This window comes from Triturus cristatus, chromosome 1_1 (assembly GCF_964204655.1).
Source record: "Triturus cristatus chromosome 1_1, aTriCri1.1, whole genome shotgun sequence".
Taxonomy (NCBI): Eukaryota; Metazoa; Chordata; class Amphibia; order Caudata; family Salamandridae; genus Triturus; species Triturus cristatus.
Genome location: NC_140579.1, coordinates 977,180 through 991,377, shown reverse-complemented (window position 1 = coordinate 991,377; position 14,198 = coordinate 977,180). Strand labels below are relative to the sequence as shown.

At 46.8% G+C, this 14,198-nt stretch overlaps 1 protein-coding gene across 1 annotated transcript in view; it reads left to right on the top strand.

The window, feature by feature from the left end:
- Positions 1-8,312, top strand: part of LOC146869039 (E3 ubiquitin-protein ligase TRIM39-like) — a 67,246-nt gene extending 58,934 nt beyond the window's left edge. Inside the window, exon 6 of the mRNA XM_085632550.1 lies at positions 6,134-8,312. Within this exon, the coding sequence (XP_085488676.1) occupies positions 6,134-6,705 (572 nt within the window). The 3' untranslated portion in view covers positions 6,706-8,312. The remainder of the gene's footprint in view (positions 1-6,133) is intronic.
- Positions 8,313-14,198: the final 5,886 nt, after the last annotated feature.

The window sequence follows — 14,198 nt, the reverse complement described above, 5'->3', positions numbered from 1 at the left end:
CGCTGGGTGGGAACAGCGCCTCTGCGACCAAAATCACCGCTGCTGCCCGGGGCCTGAATCGGGCTGGGAGCCCTGCTGAGGGTACAGCTGTGCCCCCCGATCGCCGCCCCTGCTGGTTAGGAAACTGCGAGGGCACTGCGTGACGCCACGGCCGTGAGGAAGCCATGGGGAAGCCCGGCGTTGTCTAGCGACCGGGACTCCCGCGAGATGTGCTCCTGCTGACGTCAGCACCGAGCCAGGAATCAGGGCCGTGCTGAAGGCAGGAAGGGCTCGGCCGTACATCCGTCTCCAGAGCCGAGTAGCCAGGAGAAGGAGAGGTGTTCCCCCGACAGACCGGCCTCACCTCCTCCCCCCCGCATCGGGTAACTCTTCGGCGTGTGCGGGACTGCCGGGCTATGCGTCCTTACGCTCAGGCCCTGCCTGAAACTGGTGGCTCCCAGGAGTAAAGACTTCAGGAACCGGACACAAGCAACCGTATAGCATGTTGCTCACATACCTGCTGTAAAGTTGTTCCTTGGGCCGCATATTTGCATGAGCGTTTTGACAGCACTGCGCAGGAAATGTTACCTGTATGGTCCTGAGGCTACCAGAGGCCCGCTCATCCGTTTACTGTGAGACTCCTATGTTATCTGCTCTAACAAGACATAGATAAAGATACTTTTTTTTTTGTCCAAGAACTTGGGATGGTGTCTATTCATTGCGTGTGCTTTACTGGGTCAGTGTGAGTGTGTGCTGCACAACTACTTAACACTTCGCCACGGAGTGCCACCCTGCCACGCGCCAAGCTACCGTGTTGGAGCCAGTGGTCCCTGGGGCCTTCCGTTTCTAACATGCATCCATTTTGCAAATACGTTTATTTGCCTCTGCGTTAGTAGTGCTTATGCATAAAGCATTTAATTTCCACACCTCACTGCAAACAGACTTCTGATAAAGCCAGTTCTTGCCAATTTTAGGAAATTTCGTCCATTATAACTTTGAATTATGTGATAAGATACCATTGTCCAATTAATTTCTATTTGATAACCTGCTATAAACCAAATTACCAATTTCTATTGTGCTAATGCTAGTGTGCTAAAATGTTATTGTATACGCCATTCTACCAACGGCTATGCTCCAATATGGACTTTGAAATTAACCTTCAGGGCTTTAATTGTGCTTCCTGTAAAGTTTTCTTCCCACATGTCAACTTCATCATACCTTTTTACGGTAAAATCATCAAGCAATGGAACGATATCTCTTGAGTCAATTAGGTCTTTGCATGAAGTACTGAAACCTTAAAATGCTTAAATATTGTTTTTCTTAAATAGATCTGCAGTAGCATATGGTGCACACTTGTAGCTTGCTAGAACGTTCCGAGTCCTCATCTGTGTCAGGTTTCCAAATTGTTATCTTTGAGTAAATGAGGCTTAAAAAAAAACGTGATAAAAGATGTACAAAGCGAAGCCTCCTTTATTGAACTTTTTGGAAGTTAATTAATGTACCTTGCCCTGCCTATGGCAAACAGGAACTTTGTGCTTCTTTATAAGAATTTTCTTGGCTGTAACTGAATGTTTTATGTGTGAAGTAGCTTAGAGTTTAGTTACAAAGGAATTGCAAAAAAAAAAAATAGAAAGTGAGAGCTGTATGGCTTTTCCTTTGGAGTGGAAGAGCACTCATCTAATACATTCGATTTAAAATTTCTAAAGTAGGACATTGAGAAATTCCAGGCATCTAGAAACCAAAGTATCTCGTCGGGCAGCTGAAAAACTGACTGCATGCATTAATAAGCCGAGATGGAATGAGCCCTTACCTGCCGCTTAGTCTCGGAGGCCATGTCTGTGTCCAGGGGCAAGCGAAAGCACGCGATGCGCTCGTTGAGGGAGCCAAGCCGTACGCGTGCACATCTCCTGTCCTCCGTTCACGCACATCGGCTGTCCCTTGTGCTAACGCTGCCTGCTGTGCATGTGCACATGTCCTGTCCCCCTTTCGGCACAGAAAACGGCAACAATAGATCTTGCCAAGGCGAGCAGCGCATGTGCTGTGTCGCTAGGTGAGACCTAAAAAGGAGCTACAAAGTACAGGTATCCAATTAAAAGCATGCTGGCAAAACGGGGAAGAAAGTCATCAAGCTATTTCATATTTAGCAGCTTGAAAAGATAGTTCCTGCCCAATACTTACCCATGGATTGAAGAGCTATCGGAGCAAAGCGTGTCTCCCACAGTGGCAGCAGCTGCTGCTGTACGCACCGCTGCTCGCTACCGTGGCAATACTCCAGGGGAGTTAACTTTTGAAAAAGGTGGGACATACATCCACCAGTAGCCATTTGCAGGCTCTGATGTTTAAAGGACAAACACAGTAGCCTATCCAAAAACGTGGGAGGAGTCTGACCCCACAAATACATCCAACAAATCGCCTGACAGTGCAAGCGCTGTAGGCTCGACTTAAAAATTTGCAAAAATAGGCTATGTCCATGTAAAATGCCAAAACTGTGTAAAAAAAAAAATTGGTTTTCTGACAAAAGTCTGCCTGTCCCTGAAAGCTGTGAAGATGGTGATTTCAGAATCACAAACCCTTTGATACAATTTGCAGGGAAAAAACAGACGCCTTCTTCTCCAGCACTTTCCCCCCATTTTTCCCTCCAAAAAAACCATTTCGCTGTATTTTGGCGACTTTCTGAGTCCCCTCCAGGGAAATCCACAAGCCCTGGGTACCTTTAAAATCCCTATGATGTTGGAAGAAAAGGACGCAAGTTTGGCACGAAGACCTTATTTGGACAAAAAGTTACAGGGTCCTGAACGCCAAATAGCCAAAAGAAAAAGGCTCAAGGGGGGGAGGCCTAGCAGCGAAAGGGTCAACCCCTTCCATGCTCATGATGAGCTGAGCTCGTCATGAGTCACAGTGGAGCTGTGCTCATGACGAGCTGAGCTCGTCATAACGGCCGCGGCCCGCCCACGCGCGATAAATTCCCCACCTGTGCTGGAGAATTAATCAGTGGGCGGGGTCGTGGCGAGCTCAGCTTGTCATGAGCACAGCTCCACTGTGATTCATGACGAGCTCAGCTCGTCACGAGCACAGCGGCGCCGTGGATCTCCCTCCCCCCTCCCTCCCCCCCCCCGTGGGGGAATTACCCCCGCAGGGAAGGAGTTAAAAGATGTACCCTTGCCACGCATAAAAGGCATTTCCTGCATAGTCGTGTCAGAGAAGGAGGTGGCCTTAGCTTGTGATAGTTAGGATTGTATTGTCTTGTACTTTGATATACATTGTTTAGTATGTTACATGCAAGCAATAAAATATTTAGCATCTTCTTGCTTCAAAGTTGTCTTTGGTTCGTTTTCCTGCACATTCATATTTCACACAGCATCCCAAATTTTATTTGATTGATCATTGTGGCATAATATTGAATACAGATTCAATCAGAAAAAGGAAGTTGTACGGACGCGTCTAAGCAGCAGACTATCATTGAGTGGGAAGCCTGATCAGGCTACCATTAGTCCTCTTCTTGTGCACGAATTGGCCAAGAAATCGTGAGGCTCACCACTCCACGCTACATAAGGCATAAGTGGAAATCTGCCCTCTAGCTCAGTAAACCGCTGTATGGCGCATTGCTTCAGTTAAACAACTAAAGAGTGACAAGGTAAAAAGAAGGAGCAAAAAGACACGGGCAAAAACCAAAAGGAATTGTTAAAAGAACCCTCACTCACCAACCTAGTTGGTGACATGCTTCATCATCGGGTTCCCACCAGAGAGGCCGAGTGCCTCTCTGGTGTGCTACAACGCCTGAATTACAGCGGAGCTGGTTTTTTAATGTGGAGGGGAGTGGAATTAAAAGGTAAATGGTTTTAACCATCAACTTATTTAATGTCGGCAAACCAAAGACCAATAAAAACGTGAATTGGGCAAGTTCTGGCTTGTTAGGTTAACCAGAGCTTAACCAATTAGTGATAAGGTCGACATGACATGTTTCTGCTTAAATTTGCCCAATTGGCTAAGCTTTCATCAGGACCACAAGGGTCTCCACGGCGGTATGCGCACGCTAAGGCGCACCCTAACCTGTGGAGATCAAAATGGTAAATCTCACGGTTTTACCGAATAGCCATCCTAGTATTTCCGGGGCTATAAATGTTTAAGTACTCGATGTTACTAACATCATGGGTCCGGGAGGGGGGTAGTGAGCTATAGTTTTTCCATGCTCGCACACTCCCGCAGTCAGCCTCGATCTGTCCTCCTCGGCCCGGATATTGCTTGGCCAGAACCAGGAGTGACTGGTGACCTCGCTGGGGCGCAAGAAGTGCCCACCACCTGCAAAAAAAACAAAAACAGATTTTCCCTCCTTAGAAAGCCCAAGCTAAAAAAAAGAAAAAACTCTCTCAAATGGCCAAATAAAAACAACCCCTCCCTCCGAAATGAAACAAACCGTACATGCATTGCTCATTATATTAATTAAATACAACAAAATTGTTCTTCCCATGAACTCCACGCCCTATTCGCTGTCCTTCTGAAGACTGTGGAAAGGACCCTCTAACCAATCCAGATGCTGCTCTCCTGCTGCATGAGAGCAGCGCCAGGATTGGATGGAGCGGGTTGGCCCCGCGCTCCGTCAGGCGCTAGAGGCCTGTGCTTGGTCTACACTCAGCTTTGTAAGACACTCGCCTATCCTCATAAAGAAACCCCCGCTGGACAGAGCTCCGGCTTACTGTCAGCATTTTAGAGCCATACTGGTCAGTAGTAAAACATTTATTCTTCTGAAGCTGCATACCGTATAATCAGATTATGATCCATAATCTCTTGTCATTGAGCTGACTGAATCTGAATTCTCAAACTGTAAACATTTCTTTACTCTTGGGACCGTAACTCACAGCTGAATCTGGGGCAGACATGAATTCCAAAAAACATCTCTGTAATTAAGTGCCAAACCCGTTGTGCCCAGGGAACCTCTTTCTTTAGACACTTGGGTCATCATGTCGCGTGGCCCTTTAGTTCGAATGGGAGCGGCCCCATCAGGATTTCAAGATCGGTGTCAATTCCCTGGATCCGTTGCCATTCCGACCGACCAATGAGCTGAAAGGTGAGATTGAGGACTCACCAGGGGCATTTGGTATGGAAGGACACATTCCATTGTTAATTTATTAATCTATGTAAAACTGGTAATCCCCACACCCCCACCAGAGTTAGTGATTACCCCTGGCATGTGTAACTCTTGAAGGGGGTTGGGGGGGAGGAGTACTAGGTCTGATACCTGGGCAAAGGTAGTAAACAAGTCAAGGACCAATAACCCTTTGCTCAGACATACTTTTTTTTTTTTACTCCTGCTGCGCACTCAAACTTTCCTCTATGTCTACCTACCAATCTTTCAGGATACTGCCCCTTCTTGTAACGGTAACTTCTCAATCAGCACTGCTCAGAAGATGAGGTGGTCCCACCACTACGGACCATCAAAATGGCAGCCTGCGCCCTCTCCATAAAGAGCACGAAGGGCGCAGTGGGTGGGACTTTAAATACACACTGTGCAAGATATTTGCTGATATGTAGGTCCTATTCCTGAACTCATACAGTACTAAAGATCCCTCTGGTTTCTGCCAAACTACTTCTCTTGCTCACAACTGGCCTCTCTCCCTGAACATTCTGATGTGAGATTAGCGCTCTGCGTCACACGTCTGACGTCACCACCTCAGGACAGCTCCATCTGTGTATATCACACAACCTAAAACATTTATGCAACAAATAATGTGTCATGAAGGAAGACAGCGGTGAAATCACATGAAGACGAAACTCGGAAAATGCTAAAGTTAATGCTTGTGTCTGGAGCTGGGGTTACCATAAAACCTCTGCTTAGTCTCCAGAGGGCTGAAAATATTCTAAATGTTAAAACAGTTCATAGGTTTTAACAGTTAAAACAACTTTGAATGTTCTATTAATCTGTGAAAGGACACAGAAAGTTTTCGTTCTCCGTTCCTGAAGCGGCTAGCAGTGCAGTCAAAAACTGTTTTTCGCTATATGTTTAGAATGGTTCTAAGGACAGTGAAGGCTTTTAAAGCTGTTCTGGCAATAGCATGTTGGTTAGTGCAGGCACGTTCTGAGAGCTAGGTTAGCTCTTGGTAGTCTCTTATCTCAGTAGCCGTATTAATTTTCTGTTCTCTTTCTCCTCTCTCCACAGAGGCGTTGACTCTGGATCCAGACACAGCTCTTCCTAAGACTGGATCTCAGAAACCTGCAAAAAACACAGCGACCATATGCCTGGATTTGAACAGGCTCTCTGAATCGATTACCTCTCCAATCGAACTGTGCACAGAGGAAGATTCTTTGCCCCCCTTTTTTACTAGTTTGAGTTTTGCAGACTCAGACCAGAACCTAGAAGACTCTGTAATCAAATTATTTCCAGAGAGTAATGTTGACATCTCCCAGAGTCCAGTGGAAAGCGCAAAGAAGGCTTCCGAATGTATATATGATATACTTCTACATCCTAGTCCAAAGAAAAAAACATTTACTCCGAAGAGGCGTGTGAATAGAACAGACGCGGCTCAGCCCCTGGCGAAGGAACCTGTAGAAGTCACCCAGAGAACCTTCTGCGGTGCCCTCACCCCATCCACCAGAATAATTAAAAGTGGAAACGTGCCCCACTCATCCACCGATAGTTCTAGTACAGAATTTGTGGAATCAGATGTGAAATATCCATTCCTTTCTTTTAAGAAGTTGCCAAAAAGCTATGGATATCCCAAGCCGTTTTGAAGGACGACTCCTCGTCTGCCAGGTTCAGCTCTTACTCCATGGGGGTGTTTAAGCTGGAGTGTACAGTCACCTAAAAACTGTTTGACCTGGCATTCTGCCTTTCCTCGCAAAGCTTATACCTTCACCTCTAACCTGCATATTCTTTCATTTTCACATTCTGGTTTTTCGAAATATATTCTCAGTCCTGTGGCAATGGGGAATTTAAAATGGCACAGACCTATCAATTTGGGCAATTAATCTGTTTCTCAGATTATCATATGCATATGCATTGCCTTATCAAGCAGAGTTATCATTCGGGCTCAGATAGCACCATATGCTTTAGGTTCCATTGACATGGAATGTTTAGTCCTCTGACAGCAGGTAGACAGCAATGTCTTACTAATCTATAGATATTGACGAGGAAACAGGAAATGATTTCCAAACACACAGGCAAGTGTCCTCGGGAACCAATTAAATGATACCAGTGTGGTCCTGGTTACCCGTTGGGCAGAGTGGAATTACCAGATGTATTTCTGGCTGAATGATGCAGTGTGGTAAGTGTCCCTGGCTTGAATTTACCAGGTATATGAACACTAGCCCTGGTTCTATCATGTGGTAATGTTGCACTGTGAAATCGCTCTAGGCTTTGGCTACCAGGCCTCACCATTTTTAGGTCTCGCCTGACCCAGCGCATGCGCTGGTCTGGCGAGACATTTTGTGAGGGCTCAAAAAAGTGCTACAACTGTAGCATAGAGCTACAGTGCATGTGCGCGGGCGCGCGCCTCACTTTCGCGGCCGCACGGCCGCTATGATGTTTGATCGCGATCACTGCTTTGATGGTCTCTTCGCTTTTTTATCCTGTTTATTACTTCTATGTAGTAATGGTGGCACCCGTGCGCCGCCATTACTACAGAGCAGTAATAAACAGAAACAAGCATTGGCATAGCCAATAGGTCTCGCTTTTGGGACCTTGTAAGTATTTAGTTATGCAACTGTTGCATGGCTAAACACTTATAAGGTCCGAAAAGCGAGACCTATTGGCCATGCCAATGCTTGTTTTCTTTCTTAAAGCGTGGTAAATACACACTCCGTACACCCCACCCAGAAGCCCCCAAATATATTTACCATCTGCTAAGAGCAGGTGGAAAATGTAAGTGTTAAACCCCACGGAATTTGTATTCCACGATTCCATTGGGTTGAAGTTATAATTGCATGTTACTGGGGCTGGTAGAGGTAAATGTAATGCAGACAGTACAGTGCAGCTCTTAATTAGGGCCCATGTGTCCCAAATTCTGCATAAGCTATCCCACAACTATCAACGTTAACATATTTTAAAAAATGCACATATTTTGCCCCTGAACATCAGCTTGTCAGTTTCCACCAATGCACTAAGTGGGTCTTAAAAACCAGCCTGCTGTTTTCGGAAAATATTCTTGTTCTTCAAGACCAGCTTTTCATTTTATTTTCACAATATATTTTGGCATTTTCTGAAAATATAATAATTTTGCCCTGAAAAAACAGCTTTTTGTGTCAAGATACATTATTTGGCATCAAATATCAGCTTTTGTTCGGTTTTCTATTTTCTTGTTTTAATAAATTAATATCACAATAAAATAAAATCTTAACACAATAAAATCATCTTGGCATTTTTCCTGGGGGAACCATCATGTTCGAGACATATGAGCTGCAGATCACACACTAAGGATAAGATCGCCATCTGGTGTTGGCCTCGGATGATTGCAGGTTGTTGTTGTCTTCTGAAGAAGTCTTTGGTCACGAGATAGGTGACTCCTCCTCTGGACAACAGTGCGCATGGGCATCCACTCCATCCTCAGATTGTTTTTTTCCGCCATTGGGTTCGGATGAACTTTTTTCTGCTCCAGCAGAAAACTTCTAGCAATCACAACAATTCTCCAAAATTTACAACTCGACGTCGAAATCCCATCGGACTGGCTCCGGACGCGGCTGATGGAAAGGACACCCTTTAAAAAATGCCCCCAATGTGGAGCAAAGTTCCCCCACAGTGATCACCACGAGGTCTGTAATCTGTGCCTCTCGCCGGACCACAACGAATCCAGCTGTCCAGCCTGCGCCGCATTCCGTTCGAAAAAAACCATCCGGGACCGAAGAGCTCGACGCCATATCATGGCCAAACCGGCTCCAGAACCAGACGACATCTTTGCCCAGGATGTCCCTGACGACGATTCCGAAGACCTCCAGATCGTGTCCGAGGCCGACGATTCTGATCCGGGTCAGCGTGTGAGTACCAGCTCCCCTACCCCAACCCCACCAAAAAAGACATTGGTCAAGACTCTGCCAGCTGGGCCCAGTCGCGACCCAAAATCATCTTCAGAAGCCCCGCCCCCGGGCCCGACTCCGAAGAAAAATAAGCCTGCAGGTGGCTCGGGCTCGAGCAAACCTCATATTATTGTGCCTACAATACCTTCAGCACCGAAGCAGGCTCCGAGGCCGAAATCTCCATCGGCACCAAAACGTCACTCGGCACCGACGTCTCCACCGGCACCGAAAGGTTCGTCGGCACCGAAAGGTCACCGAAATCTCTGCCGGAACCGAAAAGTTCTTCGGCACCAAAAACATCCTCGGTGCTGAAAAAAGTCCACAAAGAATCTGACGATCTCCCAAAATCCAGATCAGAACCCAAAAAGTCTACGCCAAAGCCCCCTTCGGACACTGAGGAACTTTATAGACCAGATCCAACGCAAAAACGGATTTACATCAATCCTAAAACCGGACATGTCACAGCTGTGCCATACAAGAAAAGGAAGCTGGACACAACACCTCCAGCTCCTCTAAAGAAGAAGGACTGCGCCACTTCACCCATCCGTCCTTCCTCTCCTATATTGCCTCCCATCCCATCCCCCCCACCCCCACTACCACCTCCTTCTCCTCTACCATCTCCTTCTCACACACCACCTCCACAGGATGATGATGATTTAGGGGGAGGGGGAGACCCGGATTTCCTTAATGATCCTACTGATCCTAATGATCCCTTTACACTCCCGGACACGGCACCCATAGATGACTGGGCTTATCCTATGCCTGACATGCCTGATCCCACTCCATACCCCTCCAAACCCTCCCCTCCGGATGACCATTTAGGGTTTGGTCAGCTCATAAACAGGGCGGCACTGTTCCATGGCGTCACCATGCACACAGACACACCTGAAGAAGACTTTCTCCTCGACACCTTTGAGCAGTCGCAAAAAACCGTTCACATTCTGCCCATGATTAAAGGAGTGCTAAAGCACGCCACTGAGGTTTTTAAAGACCCTGTTAGGGCCAGGGTTCTTAACCCCCGGATAGAAAAAAAATACAGACCGTCCCCACAGGATCCTGCGTACATCAAAGCGCAACTCCCCTTAGACTCTTTAGTCGTGTCAAATGCCAGAAAGAGGGCGAACTCCCAAACAACTGGAGACACACCGCCCCCAGACAAAGAGTCTAAGCTCTTGGAGGCTTCCGGCAAAAGGGTTGCAGCACAAGCTGCTAACCACTGGCGTATTGCCAATACACAAGCCCTATTGGCTCGCTATGATAGGACTCATTATGATCAACTAGAGGACCTTTTGCAACACCTGCCTGATCAATACAAATCCCAGGCCAATGACCTCATCCAAGAGGGCAAACTAATATCAAATGTGCATTAGACGCAGCGGACACCGCCTCTAGGGCAGTCAACACAAGCGTATTACTTAAGACGCCACGCATGGCTCCGCATTTTCGGCTTTAAGCCGGAAGTACAAACAACCATTCTTGCTCAACCCTTTAATCAGGAGCAACTATTCGGACCCGCAGTAGACACTGCATTAGAAAAAATGAAGAAGGATAATGAGACTGCCAAATCAATGGGAGCATTACAGTCTCCTCAAGCCAGAGGCTCCTTTCGTCGCTCCTTTTATAGAAGGGCCTCCAAAAATGTGGGAACAGACACCTCTTCCACCTTCAAAACATCAGGTCAAACATCCCCTAACCGAGGATATTTTAGAGGAGGTTACAGGGGAAACAATGCCAAGGGCCGAGGGCGGGGCAACACCAACACCCGCACCTCTCCAGCCACTAAACAGTGACTTGCCCCCACTCCCCCCAGACCATTCCACTCCGGTCGGGGGAAGACTTCAACAGTTCCTACCTGTCTGGAATTCCATCACAACAGACAGTTGGGTAAGACAAATTATCCAGTCTGGCTACTGCCTCGAACTCATAAATACCCCCCAAACATACCACCCAAACACCGTCCCATGTCGTCTCACCACCTCACGCTCCTCAAACAGGAAATTCAGTCTTTGCTTCAAAAACACGCAATAGAACCAGTTCCACTCCAACATCAGGGCACAGGAGTATATTCCCTATACTTCCTCATTCCCAAAAAGGACAAGACCTTAAGACCCATACTAGACCTCAGACTACTAAACCAGTATATACAATCAGATCACTTCCACATGATCACTCTCCAGCAGGTCCTTCCATTACTTCAACAAGGCGACTTCCTTGCCACATTAGACCTCAAGGACGCATATTTTCACATCCCTATGCATCCCGCGCACAGGAAGTATCTACGATTTGTGGTAGATGGTCAGCACTATCCGTTTACAGTTCTCCCATTGGGAGTAACAACCGCACCCATGGTATTCACCAAATGCTTGGCAGTTGTGGCAGCATATCTCAGGAGACAACAAATCCATGTCTTCCCCTATCTGGACGATTGGCTCCTCAAAAAGCCAATACTCTCGACAAATGCGTTCTCCACACTCACCGCACTATTCAAACCCCACACAACTACCATCAACTATCCCAAATCTCAACTGCAACCCTCCCACGTACATCAATACCTGGGAGCCACCATAGATACATCCAAGGCAATAGCTTATCCCAGCACAGCCAGGATAGCCAACATACAAAATCTCATCAAAGAATTTCAAACCCAACACTCTCTTCCAGCAAGGGTGTTTATGCAACTCTTAGGCATGATGGCGTCATGCATCTCCATAGTACCCCACGCACGCCTTCAAATGCGTCCCTTACAGGAATGTCTAGCACAACAGTGGAACCAGGCCCACGGACAACTTACCGATCTGGTGTTGGTGGACAGCCGCTGACTTCGTTCACTGAAGTGGTGGAACACCATCAACCTGTCCAAAGGGCGGCCGTTTTTAGAGCCTCTTCCACAAATTGTGCTGACCACCGACGCATCTCTCACAGGGTGGGGAGCCCACCTCCTTCAACACACCACTCAGGGCAGGTGGACCACTCAACAAAAACAGCTCCACATCAATCACCTAGAACTTCTGGCGGTGTTCCTAGCACTCAAATCCTTCCAAGTGCATCTAAAAAACAAAACTGTCCTCATCCGCACGGACAACATGACCACAATGTATTACATACAGAAGCAGGGGGGGACACATTCTCTCCAACTGTCCCAACTTGCACGACAAATCTGGAGATGGGCAATTCCCCAAAACATCTACCTGCTAGCAGAACACCTCCCAGGGGTTCAGAACCAGGTGGCCGACCTCCTAAGTCGCCACACACAGCAAATACACGAATGGGAATTACACCCCAAAGTCCTACTCCCATTCTTCCAAAAGTGGGGACAACCAGACATAGACCTGTTCGCCACACAAGAAAACGCAAAATGCCCAACCTTCGCCGCCAGGTTTTCACACCCACAGTCAAAGGGCAATGCGATATGGATGAACTGGTCAGGCAGATTTGCGTACGCTTTTCCGCCTCTCCCACTCATTCCATTTGTGGTACGCAAACTGAAACCACAGTCGCTAACACTCATCCTAGTAGCTTCCACTTGGGCACGTCAACCCTGGTTCACCACACTTCTGGAACTATCTCTAGTTCCACATCAAAAATTGCGTCTCTCCCCGGCTCTATTAACCCAGAACCATGGAGAAATCAGACACCCAGATCCTCAAACGCTGAACTTGGCAATCTGGCTCCTGAAGTCTTAGAGTTCGGGTACCTCAACCTTCCTCCAGACTGTATGAATATCATAAAAGAAGCCAGAAGACCTACTACTAGGGCGTGTTATGCGGCAAAATGGAAAAGATTTGCCATTTACTGCACTAACAATGACATACGTCCACTGGATGCTTCCATCCAAAACATCATTTGCTATTTACTACACTTGCAAAGATGCAATTTAGCATATTCCTCTATACGTCTACACCTAGCGGCATTAGCAGCCTACTTGCAAAATAGACAACACCTGTCCCTCTTTAAGGTACCAGCCATTAAAGCATTTATGGAAGGTCTTAAAAGAATTATTCCTCCAAGGTTACCACCTTCCCCAGTGTGGAACCTTAATATTGTTCTAACAAGGCTCATGGGTCCCCCATTTGAACCAATGCACAAATGCGAACTGCAGTTCCTAACATGGAAAGTGTCTTTCCTTGTCGCAATCACATCCCTGCGAAGAGTAAGTGAAATACAAGCCTTAACTCTTGAAGAACCCTTCCTACGACTACATCGTAACAAAGTGGTTCTTAGGACAAACCCAAAATTCCTCCCTAAAGTCATCTCCCCTTTCCATCTAAACCAGTCAGTCGAACTGCCAGTCTTCTTCCTTAATCCAGACTCAGTAGCTGAGAGGGCACTTCATACCTTAGATATTAAAAGAGCCTTGCTTTATTACATCGATAGAACCAAACCTTTTCGAAAAACCAAGCAACTGTTCGTTGCTTTCGCTCCACCACATAAAGGCAACCCTATCTCCAAATCAGGTATAGCCAGGTGGATAGTTAAATGTATCCAAATATGTTACCAAAAAGCTAAACGTACTCTTACAGTTCCCCCTAGGGCGCACTCCACGCGCAAAGTAGGGGCTTCTATGGCATTCTTAGGGAACATCCCCTTAGAAGATATTTGCAAAGCAGCCACATGGTCTACTACACACACCTTCACTAAGCACTACTGTGTCGATGTGCAATCCAAACAACATGCTTCAGTAGGCCAAGCTGTCCTAAAAACTCTATTCCAAACGGCTGCAATGGATACAGGTGGCCACCGCTAGGGGAGACACTGCTATATAGTCTATCCTTAGTGTGTGATCTGCAGCTCACATGCCTCGAACGGAATATGCTACTTACCAGTATGCATCTGTTCTTGGCATGTAGAGCTGCAGAGCCACACACGCCCACCCGCCTCCCCGGGACCTGTATCTGTTCCAGCATTGTCTTAATTAGACACTACACATGGACATCCTTTCTCTTTATTTCTTATACACCATCATTTCCCATCATGGCGAAAAACAATCTGAGGATGGAGTGGATGCCCATGCGCACTGTTGTCCAGAGGATGAGTCACCTATCTCGTGACCAAAGACTTCTTCCGAAGACAACAACAACCTGCAATCATCCGAGTCCAACACCAGATGGCGATCTTATCCTTAGTGTGTGGCTCTGCAGCTCTACATGCCAAGAACAGATGCATACTGGTAAGTAGCATATTCCTTACAAGTGTTCCACATGGATAGATATTTGTTC